Source organism: Camelina sativa, chromosome 11 (genome assembly GCF_000633955.1).
Source record: "Camelina sativa cultivar DH55 chromosome 11, Cs, whole genome shotgun sequence".
In the NCBI taxonomy this organism is placed as follows: Eukaryota; Viridiplantae; Streptophyta; class Magnoliopsida; order Brassicales; family Brassicaceae; genus Camelina; species Camelina sativa.
In genome coordinates, this window is record NC_025695.1 from 7,342,610 (window position 1) to 7,365,945 (window position 23,336).

General features: G+C 35.1%; 2 protein-coding genes, 1 long non-coding RNA gene, 1 other non-coding gene and 1 pseudogene across 5 annotated transcripts in view; 2 read left to right on the plus strand and 3 right to left on the minus strand.

The window, feature by feature from the left end:
* The window catches only part of LOC104722163, an 8,742-nt gene extending 7,336 nt beyond the window's left edge, over window positions 1–1,406 (minus strand). The window contains exons 1-2 of one of the 2 annotated variants that reach the window (XM_010440290.2): window positions 1,123–1,406; window positions 961–998 (exon numbers count right to left, since the gene is read on the minus strand). In XM_010440290.2, the coding sequence (XP_010438592.1) occupies window positions 961–998; window positions 1,123–1,246 (162 nt within the window). In that variant the 5' untranslated portion in view covers window positions 1,247–1,406. Of the gene's footprint in view, window positions 1–440; window positions 999–1,122 lie in introns of those variants that run through there. The other variant, XM_010440289.2, reaches the window with a different exon arrangement.
* On the minus strand, window positions 1,752–1,825 carry TRNAT-AGU. The gene has a single exon. It is a non-coding gene; the product is annotated as a tRNA-Thr (tRNA).
* On the plus strand, window positions 2,740–5,650 carry LOC104722164 (stomatin-like protein 2, mitochondrial). The gene is made up of 9 exons (XM_010440291.2): window positions 2,740–3,029; window positions 3,133–3,376; window positions 3,470–3,619; window positions 4,022–4,079; window positions 4,151–4,243; window positions 4,329–4,427; window positions 4,650–4,741; window positions 4,993–5,052; window positions 5,151–5,650. The coding sequence occupies exons 1-9, from the start codon at window positions 2,872–2,874 to the stop codon at window positions 5,427–5,429; spliced, it is 1,233 nt and encodes a 410-aa protein (XP_010438593.1). The 5' UTR covers window positions 2,740–2,871; the 3' UTR covers window positions 5,430–5,650.
* Window positions 10,153–11,176, minus strand: LOC104722165. The gene is made up of 3 exons (XR_757152.1): window positions 10,957–11,176; window positions 10,788–10,850; window positions 10,153–10,359 (listed from the first exon to the last, which is right to left on the minus strand). It is a non-coding gene; the product is annotated as an uncharacterized LOC104722165 (long non-coding RNA).
* LOC104722166 lies at window positions 12,934–14,525 on the plus strand (annotated as a pseudogene).

Below are 23,336 nucleotides of genomic sequence, written 5' to 3' on the forward strand. Positions count from 1 at the left end.
TTTTCCCTTCTTCAAGATCTCATCGTCCCTTGAAACTCTGATCTAACTGACTGATTTACATTTTAACAAAAAGACAGCCATGTTTCTAAAGCTTACAAAAACATACACTGAAACAACCTAACAGAACAGATACACAATAACAGATAGAGAGAAAAATGTAGATAGAGTCACAGACACACACACACACACACTGAGTTAAAAGACGAAGCCGTTGGAGTTTTTACCATCTAGAGAGTGGGAGTTTTTACCATCTAGAGAGTGGATACATTCTCGTTCAAAAGTAGTATAGCCTTGCGGATACCTTGTTCAATACGAGGCTTTTTGCCTTGCTTTTTGTGATGCCTCATCTGAATCATCTTATATGTACGATGAATAGCCATGAATCATTTTGCACTTCATTCACTAGACGGCAAACATTTTGTTTTTCCGGATCCAAAATCTTAACTAACTTTCATATGTCCGAACTGATTAATTTTACCGGGGAAAAAATAAATCTTTGACACATATAGACAAACAAAGCGGTGACCATTGAACTACCATGATCAATCCGTACGTTGCGAACATAAAGTCTTATCAACTAGAAACTTTTATATATTGTAAGAGATCCAATGAGAGTTTCTTGGAGCATTATTAATTAAGCTCACATATAGACGTGATTCAAAAGGAAAGGGATCTAGAAAAGACCTTCTTCACGGCTTTCCATGTGAAGGAAGATGTTCTAATGAGTGATAAAGGAGGTCTTATATTGAATCTAGGAGGCGACGTGGAATACGTATAAAACGCCGATGACTTTTTTGAGTCCAATGAAGTTTTCGTAGTGTCTTCTCTAACGACGATGCCATCATCAACGCTCTCTTGATCATCATTATTGTCGTCTACATTCCAAAACCGAGCTTCTTTGCGCTTCTTTTTCACCGTTGCTAACACATCAAGTTTGTTACAAATTCCCCACACCGTCACCTTCTGATTGTAGTAGTCTACTTTCACTGAATATATTCCTGATTATATATTCGTTATAAAGAAAAGTAAAAGCTTATTAGTTATATATCTATCTATATTTCATGAAATCATTTATGATTAACCATATAGGTGGGAGACTAATCAAAAATCTTGATTATGTACCTTTGAGATGAGAAAGAGCCCTCTTCACTTTCTTCTCGCAACCGTAAGAATACAAAGGCACCATCATTTCTACGTACTGTGCTTCCACCTTATTGTACACCGGCACGATTTGAAGATCACCCATTATATAGTTTAACTACGTATATATATTTTTTGATCAATTTCTAACTCAAACTATATATGCACACTTATCTATATATATAGTAGAGAGATACACGGACATATATAGGTGCGTGCATATATATATATTGACGACAGTGATTGGGTTTAAGCAGAAGAGATGAGGTGCATGTTGTTGAAGTCGTCATGTTATCAGCTTTTTAAGCTCTAATGACTTGGATTTAGTGTAAAGTGTGTCACCACTTTTCTCTTTGTTAAATTGTTTTTCACAAAATATGTTGTTCTTTAGACTTTGGATCCCATGTTACATGTTCATCTTTTTCTTTATCCCACCAAAAGAAACTTGAATTGAATCTTTTGAAATCTAAGCTAAATATATAAATTAGTTTCTTAGAAAAAGGTTAGACAAAAGGGCATTTTAATTGAATAATGTTCTCAACTTCTCATCTTTGTTAATTAATTTCTTCATTTTAAAAAAAAAAAAATTGAAAAAAAAAATTTGTAACCACTGCTTTCATTGAGAGTTGAACTCAAGACCTCCCGCTTACTAAACGGGTGCTCTAACCAACTGAGCTATGAAAGCTTTTATGTTTTCAATATTTATCTTCATAATTTGTCTTGTTTTAAAATCGCATAGTTCTCTTTAATATAGCTGGTTATCCAAAGGCTTGATAATGGTGTATGTATCCTGTTCCTCGACATAAAATTTGCGTCCAATATTTCATACGATTACGAATGTCACTTTTTCAACCCCACGTCGATTGCTCATGTCGGTCAACACACGGTTTGGAGTCATCAGATCACACAACTGCTCCCATATATTTCTACACGACTAGACCTCAACAAGCGATCGATATGTAATAAATATATATATATCTATAGTCAGTAGTCATCTATATTTGAATTCAAGTATAAATAGTAGTGCTTCAAAGGCGAAATAAACTACACGTGACGTGAATGATCAAAGGAAACCTAAACTTTTTCATATTTTAGAAAAAGGTTGGTGCACGACGTCGACGTGGATACATAAAGAAAGAAAGAGAGGATACTTTTTAAAGGTGAGACGGGTTTCGCGTCATTTGCCATTTTTATTTCTCGACGTCGGTATCAAAAAGTTGAACGGCGCCGGATCTTGATGACTCAGACACAAGGCCCTCCATGTGAAAACCCTTTAAACTTTGCTTTCCCCCCATGCATTCTGAATTCATGCTTTTTAAAATAAAAACTAAAAGAAACCATAGTCCATAACCATTTTTGTAACCATTTTTTTTAAGTCACTAATAATTTTCTTGTACAAAGAATTTCAATTTCAACTAAATCCTTTAAAATAAGTAAATAACAACAGTGAATGAGTAAACAAACACATATGGATCGTACAGGCACCTTAGTGGGCTAGATAGAGATAAGCCCAATAGCAATAGGCTTTATTACACTACTACCCATCGAAGCCCAAACTAGATATTTTATTTTTATTTTTGCCTCCGCTCCACGCCAAATTGCGTGAAGACTTCAAGATCCGGCGAAGAAACAGCACCTGAATAGTGTGGAAGACGCCTATAAGAGGTTTTTGTTTGGGGTTTTTCCTTTTTTTTTTTGTTTTCTTCATTTCTACAAATTTCTGATTCCAAAATGAACCACCTCGTTCGTAAAAGCTCCGTCGGTTACACCGCCTTGAGGTCCGTCGCGTACCTCCGCCAATCTTCCCTAACCACCACTCCTCCTCCGATTTTCTCCGCCGCCGCATCAACCGTTCGCCACTTCACTTCCGCCGGCTATCCTTCCAACAGGTACGATTTCGTTTACCCCTTGTGTGAAATTTCGAACGATGTTGAGTAATGAGTAGAAAGAGAACCTTTAGGATTGATTTTACGGATGCTCGTTTTGGTTTAGTTTTCAATTAACGCCGCCGGTTAACTGGGGAATCCGGATAGTTCCGGAGAGGAAGGCGTTTGTGATTGAGCGATTCGGTAAATACGCCAAGACGTTGCCGTCGGGGATTCACTTCCTCATTCCGTTCGTGGATCGTATTGCTTATGTTCATTCCCTCAAGGAAGAAGCAATCCCGATTCCGAATCAGACTGCGATTACTAAAGACAACGTTAGTATTCACATCGATGGTGTTCTCTACGTTAAGGTCCGTCTATCTTCTTTTTCTTTTATCAATCCATTTTCTCAGTACCTTTTTGTTACTGCTTTCTTCTTATCGATTTTGGATTTTTTTTTGCAGATTGTGGATCCTAAATTAGCTTCTTATGGCGTTGAGAGTCCTATCTATGCTGTTGTACAGCTTGCTCAGACCACAATGCGTAGTGAGCTTGGTAAGATCACGCTTGATAAGACGTTTGAGGAAAGAGACACTCTCAACGAGAAGATAGTGGTTTGTTCTCTTATCCTTCTTTTATCTCTCTTTCAGGTTTTTAGGGCTGTATTTAAGCTCCATTACATTGCATATCATTTAGAATCTGCTACTTGTTCCATTTCAAAGTCTAGTCAATTTAGCTTGACTGTTGGTGTTAGTGTTAGCCCCTACTGAATTGCAGCTTCAGCTGTTTAGTTGGAAAAATTTATCACTTCTGGCAATGTTGTTTGTATTCCACAAGTTGGGTTTATGGATTTTTGATTCAGCTAGGGGGGATTTAGTGATGTTGTATTTGTTGGATATTCAAAGTCATTTGCGTCTCTTTTCCAAATCATAAGGAGACCTGATGGTTAGCGGAAGTATATCCATTAAAGAAGAAAACATATGATGGATTTTTGAGATGGATATACATTCTTGCAGGAAGCCATCAATGTTGCTGCAAGAGACTGGGGTCTTCAGTGCCTTCGTTATGAGATAAGTAAGTTGTTTATGTTTTCTTTTTTAAGGTGATATATTTTTTTTGCCTATTTCTAATCTATGTATTTCCAGGGGATATTATGCCCCCTCATGGAGTGAGAGCTGCTATGGAAATGCAAGCTGAAGCTGAGCGTAAAAAGAGAGCCCAGATCCTTGAGTCTGAAGGTAAACCTTACTGTGTTTTCTTTGAAAAGTCATCTTCGAGGCCTGCTTAGCATGTTTCTTATCACTGCTGTACTATATTTAATAGGAGAAAGGCAATCCCATATCAACATTGCTGATGGTAAGAAAAGTTCTGTAATCTTGGCATCTGAAGCAGCAAAGATGGACCAGGTGAATCGAGCACAAGGTTAGTAAGCCATTATGATTGAGAAAGAGAACATATAGCATGCAATCTCAATTGTTAGTTAATTACGTTAGGAGAAATTTTTTATTCCATTTACTTATTCTTTCACTATATACCGATGAATGCTTGGTGCATGAGGAACTGTTTTATTCCCTGCTAATGCACGATATGGTTGCTATTTCCCACTGTATTTTACTTATATTATCCTCTGATGATGTTCAACAGGTGAGGCAGAAGCAATACTAGCTAGAGCACAAGCAACTGCGAGAGGTCTTGTCTTGTTATCTCAGTCTCTCAATGAAACTGGGGGAGTAGAGGTGAGTAACTGGGATTAAGCAGGGGAATGGTATTCATATTTTAGATTTTTACGAACTAGCTTTTCTTCATAGTATCTACACAAATTTCTAGATGTGTATGTCTTTATTCACTCCAGATAAAGATTTCTGTCTTGTTGAACTTGCCAACGTGTGGGATTTTTAGTCATAGCACTAATATTACTGGGCATAATGTTCTTTACTTTTTGGTGTGCAAAATATGATCTCATACTTTATCGCTGTACAATTTGCAGGCGGCGAGTTTGAGAGTTGCAGAACAATACATTCAAGCCTTCGGTAACATTGCCAAGGAGGTAAATGAATATATCACAACATTCCTTTCCAATCTCTTGGCATAGGCATGGCTCGGGCTTATTTAATGTTCTTGTGTTTTTTTTGTTGGGGTGTTTAGGGGACGACAATGTTGCTTCCAAGTGGTGCTTCAAATCCTGCCAGCATGATTGCTCAAGCTTTAACAATGTACAAAAGCCTTGTCATCAATGGTCCAAGCAGTGATCACCAAGTAACAGAAGAACTTGATGAAGCAGACATGGAAGACTTGGGTGGGAAACATATATCGGAGGGCTCTAATAACCGATCAGGCTCAAGTACATCTTTTGACACAGAGAATTTAGGTCACACCGGTGAACCACGATTCTCTCTTCAGGATCGCACCAAGGATCCGAGGTAGGCAGCCAAACCAGGGATGATGATACAATTCTTTGTGCCTGAGAAAACTGGAAGCAATTTTTCATCGTTCAAATATGAGACAGTAACCATCTTCTCCGTTTGAACGGCTAGAATATCATCACTTTGCATATATAAAACATCGTTTTTCTTAGAAGAGGTTTCCCACTGGATTTGTTCTGAGCATATCCTTCTGTTTTTTAATCCATCTTTGTTCCCATTGCATTGCTGCTTATACCCGAATTTGTTATCCGCAATTCCGTTCTGTTATTCAGTTTGATTGCAATATTGCAATCTAATAAATGAGGAGCTTTGTGAATCCATGAAATGTTGTCCCCTGACCGGAAATAGAAGAATGGTGGAGATTAAAGTTGTCTTCCGGATAAATAGGTGGTGACAGAGAATCGACGAAGTTGTAATGACTCGTGAATCTGAAATTGACCAAACTTTACCTGAAATAGCTTAAGCCACACCATCCCTCCTATATATCTCTCTTCACAGCCATCTCCTTCATTTGCACAGCATCCAATTGTAAAATAAGAAATTTTGTCTTGGCCTCTTTGTTTTCTTTCTTTTGTTTTGGCTCCACAGCTCTTCCCAATTGTAATTTGCATTTTCAAAACTAATCCCTTCAACCAAATACCATGGGAGGCTGTGCGAGCAAACCTAAGGAATCTGACATTGTCAAAGGCTCCGTCCCGACTGAAAATGTTGTTGTTGAGTCCAAGGATGCCACGACCGAGACAGATGCCACATTAACTCAGGTTTGTGGATTCCATTATATCATTTCTTTTGGCTTTGTCATTGTGTTCTCTAATATCGGTCGTCATCTTTTTTAATCACTGAAAGACGCATTTTGGTATTGCATGGGTTTAGAGAATAAAGTCAAGTCTGTTTAATTATAAGAGCCTCACTGTTTGTTACTGTTTGCGTTTGCGTTTGTGTTACATGTTTATACATTCTAGTTATTATAATTTATATCATGGAAGCTCAAAGGCAAAAATACTATGAAATATGATTCGTCATATTTTCTTTGGCTGATAGCCTATACAATGTCTAAAATAATTTTACAATATATTCTTTTAAAAGGATTTTAGAAGATTTCTTGAAGATTCTTAAATTAAAAACATGAATTTTAATAGTTAAGAGACAGAATTCAGTACAAATTCTTGATTGAACAAACTCATATTAAGTTGAAACTGATGTTGCTGATTTGTTGAACCACACGAGAAGAAGGAAGAGTCTAGTGAAGAGACAAAGAAGGAAGATGAGACAAAAGAGGTCTCCTCTGAGGCAACCAAGGCCGAGCCAACTCCAGAAGCTGTGAAGGAAGAAGAGAAAGCTCCTGCTGAGACTGAGCCACCAACAAAAGAGACCACACCTGCCAAAACCGATGAGGCCCCTCCGTGATCCTTTGATTGTCATTTCTAAATCTCAAAATCATGTGTATGCGCGCAAGTGCAAGTGTTCCTCTCCTTGTAATTTTTCATCTCTATTCTATTGTCAATTCTCATGTACATTGTATTGTGTCCGCCTCTAGTACTAAAATCTCGTTATGAAAAAAATATACATTCCTCTTTTGTAAAGCTGGACTATCAGTTAGAACTACTATAACCAATTAGATATCTAGAGTCTCCTCTATGCACCAAAAAGTTTTCTGTTGCTAGCTAACTGTTGGTTCTGGTCCGACAACTGGTCACATTCTAAAAACCTCAGACACTACTTGGAAATAAAGAGACATGTGAGATTAGGCATCTCACCACACCATTACTCTAGTAGAGTTTTGGGGAAATGGAAACTGGTTGGATATCATAAATTAAGTTTGTGAACAAAAAAAAACAGTTGGATGGCTAATTCTTCTCCAATCGATAATTGTTGAGTTCTTATGTGTTAGTAGGCTACTTAGCAACTAGGAATAATGGCTTTGCCAACATTTTTTTTTTTTTTTTTCCAAAACCTATTATCAGTAGTGACGGACCAATCGAGTGCGATATGTCTAGGCAGTACTCAATTGATATCATCAATGGGGAAAAAAACACACAACAAAAAAGGACAAAAACAAAAGAGAAGAGACGAGAATTTAGGTTTGATGCTTTATTTTCCTAAAGTTACATATATACTTGACAAAATAATTATAAAAATATTTCAACTACTGCTTCATAAGAAAGGTTAATTAAAAAAAAAAAATTTGAATTTTGTATAAAGATAATGAATGCTACTGCGAACCATTGGATCCAACTACTATGATCTAGACCGATCGAGGCTCAATCAATATTAATGGACCAAACGACTGCGACATGTCTACGCGACTACGCCGGGCTCAATGATTTAAGAGAATAAGAGATTACCGAAGAACATATGGATGTCACATAAATTAGAAATATTTAATTTGTTTGATTTAACTTGCTTACTAATGATTTTGTACATTGAAAAGAAAATGTTGGATAATTTGCCATGGGTAATCCGGATTCCAGCAAAGAGAAAAAAATATATTTCCTCTGTCCCAATAGATTAGGGTTTTCAGTTTTTTTTTTTTTTTTTTTTCGTTTTATTAGATTTTTTCAAATACCTTACTATATTATGGTTATTTGTATTTTACAGTTTTTTTATTCTATTGGTTAAAATCTTTTAAATAAATCCTAAATAATATTATGTTACGTAAAAATAAGAATGCATCTATAGTTTTTAAAACTTTGTACTTAGAGCTTAAAAAATAATAAAATAGGAGAAAAAGTATTGAAGTATGATTTTAGTGAAGTTTATGCATTTACGTTAGTTGAAATCTAAATTGAGTGAACAAAATGTTCTCGCTGCGCTACTCACATATACTACCGCCCACCATTGGCCTACTACCCATGTGGATCAAGCAAGACTCAATTAATGGTAAGGGACCAATCGACATGTCGCAAATCAAACACAAAAACAAAAACACAAGGAATAAATAATTTTTGAGAGAGCACATACAGAGCAGGGGCTGATCTACTCACAAAGTTAGTAGAACACGTGCCCTATACAGATTTTAGAAATTTAATAAAGAGAAATATCTATAATTACATATTTTTAGTTTTTTTTTCCAAAATTAGCACATATATTTAAATGTTCCAAAAGTAACATTATTATTATTTTATCTTAAATAATAAAATTAATTATAATTTGTACTTAATCATTTTAAGAATTTTAGATTCGACGAAGCTTCCATCGACACTTCTTCTTCTTTTTCGTGTATTAGTTCTGTTTTCAGATTTTGAGATTCTCAACGTGATTCTTATGGCTTTTAATTGAGGAATCATGTAATTTTGTTATGAATCTGTTCGTGATTCTATGGTTGGTGCGTATTTGTTGCCGAAGTAGGGTTTGAAGTTTTTGGTAATCTCTTTGTTGGCTTTGTTGATGTAGTTCTTGGATGTGATTGATATTCGTTCTAGGTCTGGGATCAAAGATCTTTGGAATTTAGTTGGTAGATCTCTTAATTAGCTGACGAATTCTTCGTCTTCTTCGTTGTTGTGTAGAAATGGTTTCACTTCTTTCTCGATTGGTTTTGATTTTGGTCACTGGTTTTGAGAATGGTGAATTATTCTATAAAAGAGGTGAAGAAAGCTTGGAACTTGAGGATTTTGTGGTGGTTTTGTTTTTGGATGAGCTTGATTTGGACAGATCTGTTGTTTTGTTGATAAAAAAATTAATGGGTTTTGTGGAATTTGTGGGTTTTGTTCCAGAATTGAGCTTCTTGAGCTCGGAGCCGGTCTTAGTCGTGTTAGAAGAAGATTTGGTGGAGTTAAGTTTGTGAGACATACCCATAGAGGTCTTGGCGAGTTTAGTTTGGTTCTTGCTAGAAGAAGAAGAGATGGGTTTAATGAGATTGGTTTGATTCTTCTTAGTGCCAAATGTTGATGACGAAACAAAACCAGTACGCTTCTTCTTCTTAGGAGGAGGATGAAGATTCGTTTCACCATTGTTACCACCTGTCCGTTTTTTTTTAAATCCTTTTTTACTTATTTCATGAAATTCTTCCTGAATTAAAGAAGTTTTTCATGAATATTATAAAAACTTTTCTAAAACATTCTACTTAACAAACATATGGACTAATATTATTGAATCATTCTTGAATATAATTGAATCCTTCATTAATTGTATACAACCATTATGAGATTTATTCAAAACCACTTTAAAGATGTAATCCTCATACAATATTTTGAGAAATGATTTTCATGAAGGTCATCCTAAATTGCTAAAAGTCATTCCTAAGTATTAATGAATCTTTCCTAAATTTTTAAAACAGAGTGTTTTAACTTAGTTGCTCTATCATACCCATAAATGACATGAAAAATCATCCCAACATCAGCAACTGTAGACCCAAAACACCCGATCATATCCAACAATAATCTAGTAGCAAACTAACACCAAGATACAACAAAAGAAGAAAAAATCATGAAGCCAAAAAATCTTTAGTGTTATGTGATTATCTATCCTTCCTTAAGTTCATCATAAAATCCAAACGTTTTTATGAAGGTCATCCTAAATTCAAGAAATCTTTCATGATATTCGTGGAATCCTTCCTGAATTAAAGAGAACATGTAGCAAAATCAAACACAACTATTAACTTGTCAAATAGAAATCTTTGACATTCTTATAGTGCATAAACATCAAACAAGTACCAAAACAATATAAAATGTTTCATAACCATCATAGATGTCTAACAACATATATAGATGATAAGTGAACCACACTCTTCCATTGATTTCACCATGGCTATAGAATCTTTCAAGTCTTCGTTATGCAAGCATGTTTCACGGGATTTCTCCAAAATGTTGATGTTGAGATTAAGAACATTTGGTGCTGCATTTTGGATGTGATGTTGGATGTAGTAAAACCCCATCTCGGCTAAGCTTTCATTTATCTCCGCAAAACCATCAACGATAGATAACACTTGCATTCTGTAAAAAAAATATACAAAATTCCCAAATATTTTAGTGTGTCTTAAGTAGCAAAGCAAAACTAGCACACATAGTTAACTCAGAACAATTAAAACAGAATATGCAAATAAACACTTGATATACAACAAAATCAAGCTATTGAGTTTACTTATTTTTGTTGAGTCTAGATAATGTATCAAAGTAGTAGATGTTTGGAAAGCTTAAAAGGAATTTGATATAAATTAAGATTCACAAGCAATCCAAGAGAAGCAAGGTTAACTAACAAAGAAGAGTCTTAAATAGACTAATCGAGGACTAACTAATCAAAGCATAGTCTATATCTATGCTTATGAAGGTCGTCCTAAAGTTCAGGTAAGCTTCCTGAATTTCATATATATCTTTTACTCGTTAAATCCAAAGAACATAGAAAAGATGGAAGAGAAGCTTACCGGTTTGGAAATTGAGAGACTCAAAATCACAAATCATCCAATCTACTGAAAATCTAAAATTTTCTGAAAATTAGAAAGGGAAGTTCATCACAACAGAGGATTCAATCTGACAAAGCAATGAGACTTAAGAATCGAGCTTCACATCCAATATCCAAAATATCGATCTTACCTTGTGTTTAAAATCTGAGACTGAAAAAGAAATACAGCGAGAGAGAAGCATCGGTGGCGGTAATTGACATCATCTCTGATTTCATTCGCTGCATCATTCCTCAAAATCAAAGCTTTCCCTCTCTCTCATTGCTTCTTCCCCATATGTACTCTCTGTTGCCTTGTCTCCTTCTCCTCCTCTAAGCCTCTCGAATTCAACTGAAGGTGTTTAGGTTTTTTCAATAGGTGTTTTCCCCTTTCTTTTAGTTTTATTTAATATTTTTCTTTTATTTAGATAATTTCTCTAAAATTAAACTTGTGCTAAATTTGGAATAATTAAGAATGTGTGCTAGTTTTGGAACAAAAACTTATTTGAGAATTGCCCTTTAATAAATGCTTATGGCTAATATAGTGTTTCTAGCTGTCATGGATAAGGCTATTCCTGGGAACTAGTAGAAATTGTTGGTTACTGACCAGTTTATTTTATTCGTAGCAACAACCATGCCTTTAATTTTTCATACCAACTTTGGCAAAATATATTTAAGCCCTTTTAGTCTCCAAATTAAGCAAAGCAGAGATACAAAAAAAAACGAAAAGAAAAAAAATACTTAAATGGGTAGATAGAGGTTTCATGCACTTATGTATCCATGGTTCGCAACAGGCCATATGACTATGTTCCTTTATCTTCCCAACAAATTGGCTGAGAAAGGTCATATGGTTACTTTCTTGCTTCCTAAGAAAGCTTTGAAACAGTTAGAACATCTCAATCTGTTTCCACACAACATTGTCTTTCGCTTTGTCATCGTCCCTCATGTCGATTGTGGAATGTCACCCATCCTGAGACTACTTCAGCTCAAGCATGCTTAACTTTAGAGTTCTCTCGGATCCTTGACCGAAAAGATAAGTGCACTTTTAGTGACATAGGTGGCCAAATCAATTTTTTTAAACCTCTCTGCATGTCTCTGAAATGGGGGTGTTACAATAAAAATATAAAATTATTGATTATGTGTTATAATGGTTGATGCAAAAATAATTATGAAAAATGGATCTCAAAATAACAGAAATAAAAAATATTTTTTTAATGAGTTATAATATATTTATGATAAATTATACATAGATTGAAAAATAATATTTCAATCATCACGGAAAATAAAAAAAAACTACAGTTTTATTATTATTGATTATTTTACAGCCAAAAAAGTCTCACATTTGTGACTTTAAAAATTTGTTCCTACAAACTAAAAAAATGGACAATTAGACTTTTAAAACTGTTAAAATTAAAAATAATAAAGCAAAAAAAGCATAATTGGTAAAATTTTGTCTTTTAAAACTTTAACTTAATTTTAAAGCTTTTAAACTCTTTCCCAATTAGACCATCTTTACTCAATTACTCTTATTAAAAAAAAAAACTAAAAGGAAGAAAGAGAAGAGAAAAGAATGAGGATCAATACTTCTGGAAGAAACTTAAGAAACGATTCTCACACAAAATAAGACAGATGTAATTTATTTTGTGGTACAAATATTACAAAAAAAAAAAAAAAAAAAATTGTAAAAAAAATAATTTTTTTTTAATTTTTTTGAGAAATGTTCACAGTTGCTCGTGTAATGATGCCCTTAGTCTCCCAATCACACTCTTTTTAGTTGGATTTCGTACGAGGATAATGAAAATGCTAAGAACCGAACACCACAAGTTGGATTGGTCGTAATAAATAACCTACTGCCCACCATCTGGTACGAGGGTCAACAATGGTGAGTGGTAACGGACCAGACAACGTGTCAGTGGTCAATTAGTATTAATGCTAATGGATCAATGCATGCAAAAAAAAATAATGAAACAAAATAAACGGTGAATTTAGGTTAGATAAGTAACTTTTGAGAGAACACCGACGGAGTGACATTGGCCAATTACACACGTGTTCGATTTTTCATGCCAACCTCGGTATGCACTATATATAAAAGATAAGCCCTTAGTCTCCATAACAGAACAGATATATAAAAAGAAAAAAAAAACACAAAAAAATACATAAATGGGTGGTTCGAGGTTTCATTCACTTATGTATCCATGGTTCGCAACAGGCCATATTACTCCGTACCTTTATCTTGCCAACAAATTGGCTGAGAAAGGTCATATGGTTACTTTCTTGCTTCCTAAGAAAGCTTTGAAACAGTTAGAACATCTCAATCTGTTTCCACACAACATTGTCTTTCGCTCTGTCACCGTCCCTCATGTCGATGGTCTCCCCCTTGGCACAGAGACAGCCTCTGAGATCCCAGTGTCAACCACTGATTTCCTGATGTCCGCTATGGATCTCACACGTGATCAAGTTGAAGTTGTGGTTCGAGCCGTGGAACCGGACCTGATCTTCTTTGACTTTGCTCATTGGATTCCAGAAGTAGCTAGAGACTTCGGCATTAAGACGGTAAAATACGTCGTGGTGTCTGCATCGACGATAGCCAATATGGTTGTCCCAGGTGGTGAGTTAGGAGTTCCTCCGCCGGGATATCCTTCGACGAAGGTGCTGCTTCGTAAACAAGATGCTTACACCATGAAGAATCCGGATCCTACAATCGATGTCGGACCAAACTTCTTTGAAAGAGTCACTACAAGTCTTCTGAACTGTGATGCCATTGCGATAAGAACAGTCAGAGAAATCGAGGGAGACTTGTGCGACTATATCGAAAAGCATTGCAGGAAAAAGGTTCTCTTGACAGGGACAGTGTTCCCTGAGCCAGACAAGACTATACAGCTAGAGGAACGATGGGTTAAGTGGCTAAGTGGGTATGAACCAGACTCAGTGGTGTTTTGTGCCTTGGGCTCACAAGTCATTTTAGAGAAAGATCAGTTCCAAGAACTCTGTTTAGGAATGGAGCTAACAGGTTCACCGTTTCTTGTAGCGGTTAAACCACCTAGAGGCTCATCAACGGTTCAAGAAGCACTTCCAGAAGGATTCGAGGAGCAGGTTAAAGGAAGAGGAGTTGTTTGGGGAGGATGGGTTCAACAACCTTTGATATTGTCTCATCCATCGGTAGGGTGCTTTGTTAGTCATTGTGGGTTTGGGTCAATGTGGGAGTCCTTGCTGAGTGATTGTTAGATAGTCTTGGTGCCACAGTTGGTTGATCAGGTCCTCAACACTAGATTGTTGAGTGACGAACTCAAGGTTTCGGTTGAAGTGGTAAGAGAGGAAACAGGATGGTTATCCAAGGAGAGCTTGCGCGATGCTATCAATAGTGTGATGAATAAGGACAGTGAGATCGGGAATCTGATGAAGAAGAATCACACCAAGTGGAGGGAGACACTAGCTAGTCCTGGATTCATGACCGATTATGTCGATAAATTCATAGTCATTGAAGGATCATGTCTTTGGAACCAACCATGACTGAAAGATAGGAACACTATGATGTTTCTAAGTATGAGGGAGTGATCAATAAGGTTGATATAAACCAAACTATCTTGAAGTGCTTCTGTTTCCTACTGTGTGTGTGTGTGTTTTTTTTTTCTTGTGTATGATGTTTCTAAGTGTGAGTGGGTGATCAGTAAGGTTTGTATAAACCAAATTATATATCTTGAAGCTAAGTACGTTATTTGTTTAATTTTCAAGTTGGCTCTATATAATATGTTTCTTGGATGTATGGTATTGCTTTGTGAGTTATCTTTCCAATAGAATAATTTTTTAAAAGGATAGTTTCTAATCCATTAAAGAACAGAAGGAAGAGAGGGACAAAACAAGAAATAAAAAAAGAGACAGAGACAGAGAAAAAAACTTGCAAAAATATCAAGAGAGACTACTTGTGGAAAATGTTTTATATCCAGTAACCAGTCTGCCTTCATACAAGGGAGACTACTTGTGGAAAATGTTTTACTTGCCACTGAGCTTGTGCAAGGTTTCAATCAGAAGAACATCTCCTCAAGAGGTATGCTTAAGGTGGATCTTATGAAGGCTTTTGACTCGGTTCATTGGAACTTTATAATCAACACGCTCAAAGCAATGGAGTTCCCCACCCAGTTCATTTCACTGATCCATCAATGCATCTCAATGACAAGCTTCTCTGCCTGCATCAACGGAGAACTATGTGGCTATTTCAGGGGAGCAAAAGGTTTGCGTCAAGGCGACCCTCTCTCACCATATTTGTTTGTCCTGGCCATGGAAGGACTCTCACAACTCCTCATGAAAGGTTTCAGTACAAATCAAATAGGTTCACACCTAGCTGCTAAAGACCCGCTCATCTCTCATTTGGCATTCGCAGATGACATTATGATCTTCTTCGATGGCAAGACCAGCTCTCTCGCTAATTTTGCTGCAACTCTCGAGAGGTTCTCCAGAATATCTGGTCTTACAATGAACCTAAGAAAGACTGACCTTTATGTAGCTGGAGTGAACCACATTGAAGCTTCTCAGATGGCTTCTTTAGGCTTCAACATCGGTTCACTGCAAATACGCTACCTTGGGCTTCCACTTATGCACCGGAAACTAAGACTAACAGAGTACAAACCTCTTCTGCAGAATCTCACCAATCGGTTCTCTTCCTGGGGTTCTCGAGCTTTATCCTATGCTGGTAGACTCCAACTTATTACGTCAGTCATCTATGGCACTATTAACTTCTGGATGTCTGCGTTTATCCTCCCCAAGGGTTGCATTAAAAAAATCGAGACTCTCTGCAGGAATTTTTTATGGAATGGTGATGTGTCCAAAACTGGTTCAGCAAAGGTGGCTTGGGTAAACATATGCACCCCGAAAGAGGAAGGTGGCTTGGGACTCCGGTCTTTAACCCACTGGAACAAAACCCTGATCCTTAAGCTTATTTGGAGATTGTTTACAGCAAGAGACTCCCTATGGCCCCTTTGGATGCACAACAATAAGATAAAAGATGGATGCTTTTGGGACTTGGACAAGAAAAAACAGAGCTCAGGTACACTGATTGCTATGCTCAAGCTCCGCCATATTGCGAGCAAATTCCTAAAAGCAAAGCTGGGCAATGGTCAACAAATAAGCTTCTGGTTCGATAATTGGACTCCATTTGGAGCGCTTATCGACTTCATGGGGATCACTGGACCAGCTCAAACTGGCATTTCTCTCCAAGGAAAAGTCACCGCTGCTGCCTCTGCATCAGGATGGTCCCTCAGACCAGCAAGATCACCACAGGCCGAGACACTGCAAATCTACCTTACCACTGTTCCATCACCTACTCTCTCCACGACATCTGATTCTTATGCTTGGCAAATTGGATCAGAGGAGTTAGCCAACTTCTCAACATCCAAAACCTGGGAAAATCTTAGACCTCGGGCTAACCCTATACCGTGGACAAAACAGGTTTGGTACAAAGGCGCTATACCTAGGCACGCTTTCCTTTTCTGGCTGATGCATCAAGATAGGCTGTCCACAAGGTCTCGACTGGTTCGATGGGGATTACCGTTTGACCCTAGCTGTTGTATTTGTGGCCTTGCTCGGGAAACTCGCGAGCACCTGTTCTTGAGATGTGAATTCAGTGAAACGGTTTGGACTAAAGTCACTCGACGTCTTGGTTACAGACCTTTCACTTTCCACACATGGGACGCTTTCACGGCTTGGTTGGATCTCAAAGACTCCACTTCTCCACGATGCCTCCGAAGATTGACTGCACAAGCCACCCACTATGCAATTTGTTTGGAACGAAATAACAGGTATCACAACAACATCTCGACAGATGCCCACACCATATTCAAGCAACTGGATAGACAAGTTCGAGACGCTATTTTGGCAAAACAGAACAGAAGGCAATTCAAAGATCTTTTACTTGACTGGCTGAAATATGACTAGGTTTACCTACTCACGTTCGATTAACGAATCACTCATACCATGTTTTTATTTTTTTAGGCAAGGTGATGAGCGCTGTATAACGCTTTTGTAAATTCAGCAAACATTATGTTTAATGAAATTCACATATTTTCAAAAAAAAAAAAATATATCAAGAGAGAGAGAATGATGCAAACGTGTTTGAAAAGTGCCAAATTTGCAGATCAAATATTCAATGGTGCCATTTAGCCAAGCATCTCTCGATACAGAGATAATGAAGATGAATCAAGCATTGTTGTTTGTGCAAAGCATGTGGATCAATTGCACAACGTCTTCGGATGAGTCAAGGAAATAGCGAGCCTTTGTGTACGTTTGTCCAATAGCTACGGAGAAGTAGTTCTCTCCCTTGAGGTCAACAATCTTGGGGGAGTCACCACCTGAAGAAGGAACTGTCTTAGTTTTCTTGGTCACCTCGGGATCGAAAAAAGTGTAAACGTCTTCGTCCTGTAACATAAATCAACCCTTGTATCAGTTACATTCCATGGATGGTTTTAATTTATATGTTAGTAATTAGTAATCAATAATATTGTGCTACATAATAAGAAGCTTACTTTTCCTAAGAAACAACCAATGCACAAGAGAAAATCAATTGGTGTACTCATTGACTTATTGTGCACTATGTCTCCAAGAATACGCTCCATTGCACTTCCCTAAAGTAACAGAGAAAAATGAGAATCTTTTGGGTATGGATGATATATAGAAACAGAGTATTTATTTTACCTCTGTTACACCAACTGCATGGACTTCAACAGACTGGCCTCCTCGAACAACAATAGTGATGAAAAGCGACAGTGAGATCGGGAATCTGGTGAAGAAGAATCACACCAAGTGGAGGGAGACACTAGCTAGTCCTGGACTTATGACCGATTATGTCGATAACTTCATAGAGTCATTGAATGATCTGGTATCTGGGACCAACCATGACTGAAAGATAGGAGCATTATGATGTTTCGAAGTATCACGGGGTGATCAGTAAGGTTGATATAAACCAAACTATCTTGAATTGCTTCTGTTTCCTAGTGTGTGTGTGGGCAGGGTGTGTTATTGTTTTTGTATTATGTTTCTAATTAAGTTGCAGCGGATGATCAGTAAGGTTTGTATAAACCAAACTATCTTGAAGTACCTTTATTTCCACGTTGGCTTTTGAAGTGTTTCTTGGATGTACGGTGACGATTCATTGCTTTGTGAGTTAGCTTTATAACACAATAAAAATTCGTAAGGAAATAGTTTCTTAACCAATTAGATATCTAGAGGCTCCTCTATGCACCAAAAAGTTTTCTGTTGCTAGCTAACTGTTGGTTCTGGTCCGACAACTGGTCACTTTCTAAAAACCTCAGACACTACTTGGAAATAAAGAGACATGTGAGATTAGGCATCTCACCACACCATTACTCTAGTAGATTTTTGGGGAAATGGAAACTGGTTGGATATCAGAGAATAAGTTTGTAACCAAAAACAAAAAAACAGTTGGTTGGCTACTTTTTCTCCACCGACACTTGTTTTCTTATAAACTAGGTAACATCTGCAGATCAATTGGTGGCAACTTGTCCTGTGGGAAGGTTGTTAAAGGGTGAGGATCAAGGTTCGAGGAACGTCTGACGCACCAATAACCTACTGGTGGATTTGGATATCCACAGGGTTAGGATCGATGCCCTGCAGGGCCAGTTTGGGGTCCGTTTGGGCAGCTAGCGGTAGGCTAGCGGGATCTACGAACGGTCCGTTGGAGCGGCTAGCGGTAGACTAGTGGGGTCCGCGAGACGGGTTGTCACATACATATGCGCGGGTTGTTGTATTAGTTATGTTAATTTATTTTAGTTTATGTAATAATCATTAGACTATGAGAACTTTCTGAAAATATTTTTTAACAAAGATTTTCAAAATGGTTTTCCTGAAAAGTGGTATTGAAAAAGATGTATTTTTGAAATTCTCCCTAAAAATGCATATATAACAAACAAATTTCCTAAATGTCAATAATATACTTTATTTATTCAAATCATACAATATCAAAACAATACCACTTATTTTAAAAATATATTATTAATGATAAAAATACAAATTTTCTATGATATTCAAAATTTATCCAAAACATTTAATAATTAAATTCCAAAATTATATTTTAAGTATCAATTAAATTTATCTCCTATAAAATCATATGAAATGTAATAAAAGTCTCAAAGATTAATTTAATTTTTAATCTCTTTTATATTCACCTTAATTTAAGCTATATTGCTAGGTTAAATTCTAATGATTTCCTCTTTGTAGTAAAGTTTTGGAAATGGAATATCAAATTTTTTTTTTTATAAATCATTAAATTACAAAATTTTGAATTAAATAAACTTTTTTTTGTCAGCAATTAAATAAACATTATAATGATCTTTATATAATTATATTTTGGATCAGAAGAAGTAAATCTAATGATGATTATAAAAAAATGTATAACAAATTTTTTGGAGGTAAGAGAGAGTTACAAATGTATCTTTTTGTTTTGGCGATTTCAACAAGTTCCTTCGGTGGATACCTATCCTTGGCTTTTACGGTATATTTGGAAGGGTCAAAATGATAAAATTTTTAGTAACTTGGACTCTAATCCACTAGCACTTTTGAGGTTAGCGGAAGACGAATCAAAGGTTTGGTTTTCGGCGCAGGGTGAGGCTCCCAGAGATCTTTCATACGGATAGATACAGACGGGCCTTGCGAGTGGTTGTAATTTGGGGTGGACATGCATGTCACGAGTTATAGATGTTATGTGGATGGCACTTAGAAAGCAACAGATCAGTATGCTGGTCGCAACTGGTATTGTTTGTCCCATGTCGGGGAGCCCCAAATGGGAGCAGCCAACCTCCGTCGTAGTCTTTCTCCCCTTCACGCAGAGGTAACTCGGACGAGTCAGAACGTACTTGCGAATCTTGTTCTGTCTTCTTGCTCAAGTTCTGTTTTTGATCGGTGGATTCGACTGTCTCAGTTGAAACGCTCGGGAACAGCGGACTGAGGCGTAGTGGAGGATGTATAACTCGTTTTCTCTTCGTAAAGTTCGTACTCTCCGTCTTCTTCTTCTTGCTCTGCTCGGATGTAGAGCTCTGACTCATCAAACGACGTTGTTCTGTTTTGAGGTTTGGGCTTTGACCTGAGAAGTCGACTTTTTGGAGCTTCTTGAATTGGACCAGAAAATGCATGTACTTCTTGAAATTTGTCTAAGTTGCATATTTTTAAAAATAAAATAAATATACATGAATGAAGATTATTTCTTTAGTTTGATTTCTTCATTGAGCTTTGATCAAAATTAGTATTGTTGAATCTGCATTGATAATTATTTTTTAGAGTCACCAAAATTTTACTATACATATGTACTTGAAAATTAAAAATAGTAAGAAAACAAAGAAGGAAGGAAGAAATACATAAAAACAAATAAATAAAATTGAACAAAACATAAGATAATCTAACAAAATATACCATGAAAAGTTTTGAACCCATGCAAGAATATAAACAAAACAAATAAAATATTTAGAATTTGAGATATGGTGGATGATGATGTGAAAATGGTTATTTATATGATTTCAAGGGATGAAAGTTACATTTCTAAAATAATTTAATTAGAGGTGTTACAATTATAAATTATAGTGTGTTTGAATGAGGATGAATAAAGAAAATAGTCAATTCATAATTTATGTAATTTCATCTACAATTTAGTGGTAAAGTGTAGATATAAAGTATAAATTAATGTACATTCTTACGTTTTTATTTTGTAAAAAAAATAATTTTTTTTATAGAAATTAAATGCTAAATGGACCAGTAAGGAAATAGTGAAACCTTATAAAATCATATGAAATACAATAAAATCCTAAAGATTAATTTAATTTTTAATCTCTTTTATATTCACCTTAATTTAAGCTATATTGCTAAGTTAAGTTATAATGATTTCCTCTTTGTAGTCATATTTTGAAAATGGAATATCAACTTTTTTTATAGAAAATCATTAAATTACAAAATTTTGAATTAAATAAACATTATATTGATCTTTATATAATCATATTTTGGATCACAAAAACTAAATATAATGATGAGTATACAAAAAAATGTATTACAATTTTTTTGGAGGTAAGAGAGAGTTAAAGATTTTGATTTAATAATTATATTATAATAGTTTATTTAGTTAAAAATTGCATACTTTAAAAATAAAATAAATATACATGAATGAAGATGATTTCTTTAGTTTGATTTCCTCATTGGGCTTTGATCAAAATTAGTATTGTTGAATTTGCATCGATAATTATTTTTTACAGTCACCAAAATTTTATTATACATATGTAATTGAAAAATAAAAGTAATAAAAAGACAAAGAAGGGAGGAAGAAATACATAAAAACAAAGAAATAAAATATAACAAAATATATGATAAATCTAACAAAATATATAACCACACTCTTACCATGAGTTTTGAACCTATGGAAGAACTTAAACAAAACAAACAAAATATTTAGAATTTGAGGTATGTTGGATGGTTATTTATAGGATTTCAAGGGATGAAAGTTCCATTTTTAAAATATATTATTATACATATGTAATTGAAAATTAAAAATAATAGAAAGACAAAGAAGGAAGGAATAAATACATAAAACAAAGAAATAAAATTGAACAAAATAGAGAAATCTATCTAATAAAATATATTACCCCACTCTTACCATAAATTTTGAACACATGCAAGAACATAAACAAAACAAACAAAATATTTAGAATTTGAGATATGGTGTATGATGATGTGAGAATGATTATTTATAGGATTTCAAGGGATGTAAGTTATATTTCTAAAATAAATTAATTAGAGAAGTTACAATTATAATTTATGGTGTGTTTGAATGAAAATGAATAGAAATAAATAGTCAATTCATAATTTATATATTTTCTGTTACAATTTAGTAGTAAAATTTGGATTTAAAGTATAGATTAATATACATTATTACATTTTAATTTAAATAAAAATAAATATTATTTTTTTAAAATTAAATACGAAATGGACCAACGAGGAGAGAGTAAAACTTTACTTTTATGTATATAACTAGGTAATATCCCGCGCATATGCGCGGGTGTTGTATTAGTTATATTAATTTATTTTAGTTTATGCAATAATTATAAAACTATGAGAACTTTATGAGAAGATTTTTTTAATAAAGTTTTTTAAAATAGTATTTCTGAAAGTGGTATTGAAAAAGATGTATTTTTGAAATTCTCCTTAAAACTACATATATAACAAACAAATTTCATAAATGTCAATAATACACTTTATTTATTCAAATCATAAAAATATACCAGTTATGTAAAAAATATTGTTAATGATAAAAATAAAAATTTACTATGATATTCAAAATTTACCTAAAATATTTAATAATTAAATTGCAAAATTATTTTTGAAGTATCAATTAAATATATTTCCTATGAACTCATATGAAATGCAATTAAAAATCCCAAATTTGAATTTAATTTTTAATCTCTTTTATATTCACCTTAATTTAAGCTATATTGCCAGGTTAAATTCTAATGATTTCCTCTTTGTAGTAAAATTTTGGAAATGGAATATCAATTTTTTTTTTTATATAGAAAATCATTAAATTACAAAATTTTGAATTAAAGAAACCTCCAATCAATACCACTGAAGAAGATGCTAATCAACTGCACTTCTGAGAACCCATGATGCGGACAGTCTCTCTAATATGCTTTGAATCTCACCCAAGCAGCTTTGTAAGATTCCGCTGGTCCTTGTCTAAAGGTGGAGAGCTTAATCCTCAGCTCATCAGACATCACATCATCATAGAAGTATTTCAAGAATGCCACCTTGATGTCATGCCAGGTTGTCAGAGATCCCGGTTTGAGTTGTCTTAGCCAATGAGAAGCTTACCCAGCAAGAGAGTAGGGGAAGAGCTTGCAATAGAGATAGTCCTCTGTGACTCCATTAGCCTTGATGCTTGTGACTATATCCTCAAAGTGTTCAATGTGGTCTAAAGGCTTCTCATGCGGCAAGTTCTGGAATGGTCTTTGGCCGACAAGAGCAAAGTAGGCAGGCTTCAGCTCAAAATCATTCCTTGAGAATGGAGGAGGGACAATTGCGGAGCGGTTCTCATAGAATAAGTCTGGTCTGTTGAAGTCCGCAAGAGTCTTGACAAGCTCTCCATTGTCGTCCCGTCGCCTCTGAACATTCTCCGCATCGGCTCTGGCATTGCATCGATCGACGTTAAATTACATTATAATGATCATTATATAATTATATTTTGGATCACAAGAACTAAATATAATGATGAGTATACAAATTCTCAACAAAAAAAATTGAAGGTAAGAGAGAGTTAAAAATTTTGATTTAATAATTCTATTATAGTAGTTAATTTTGTTAAAACATTGCATACTTTTAAAAATAAAATATATATACATGTATGAAGATGATTTCTTTAGCTTGATTCCCTCATTGAGCTTTGATTGATATTAATGTTGTTGAATATGCATCGATAATTGTTTTTTTACAGCCACCAAATTTTTATTATACATATGTAATTGAAAATTAAAAATAATAAGAAGAAAAAGAAGGA

Coding starts and splice junctions, on each gene's coding strand:
- LOC104722164 (XM_010440291.2), top strand. CDS start 2,872: ATGAACCACCTCGTTCGTAAAAGCTCCGTCGGTTACACCGCCTTGAGG. Junction 3,030..3,132: donor GCCGGCTATCCTTCCAACAG/GTACGATTTCGT, acceptor GTTTTGGTTTAG/TTTTCAATTAACGCCGCCGG. Junction 5,053..5,150: donor TCGGTAACATTGCCAAGGAG/GTAAATGAATAT, acceptor TGGGGTGTTTAG/GGGACGACAATGTTGCTTCC.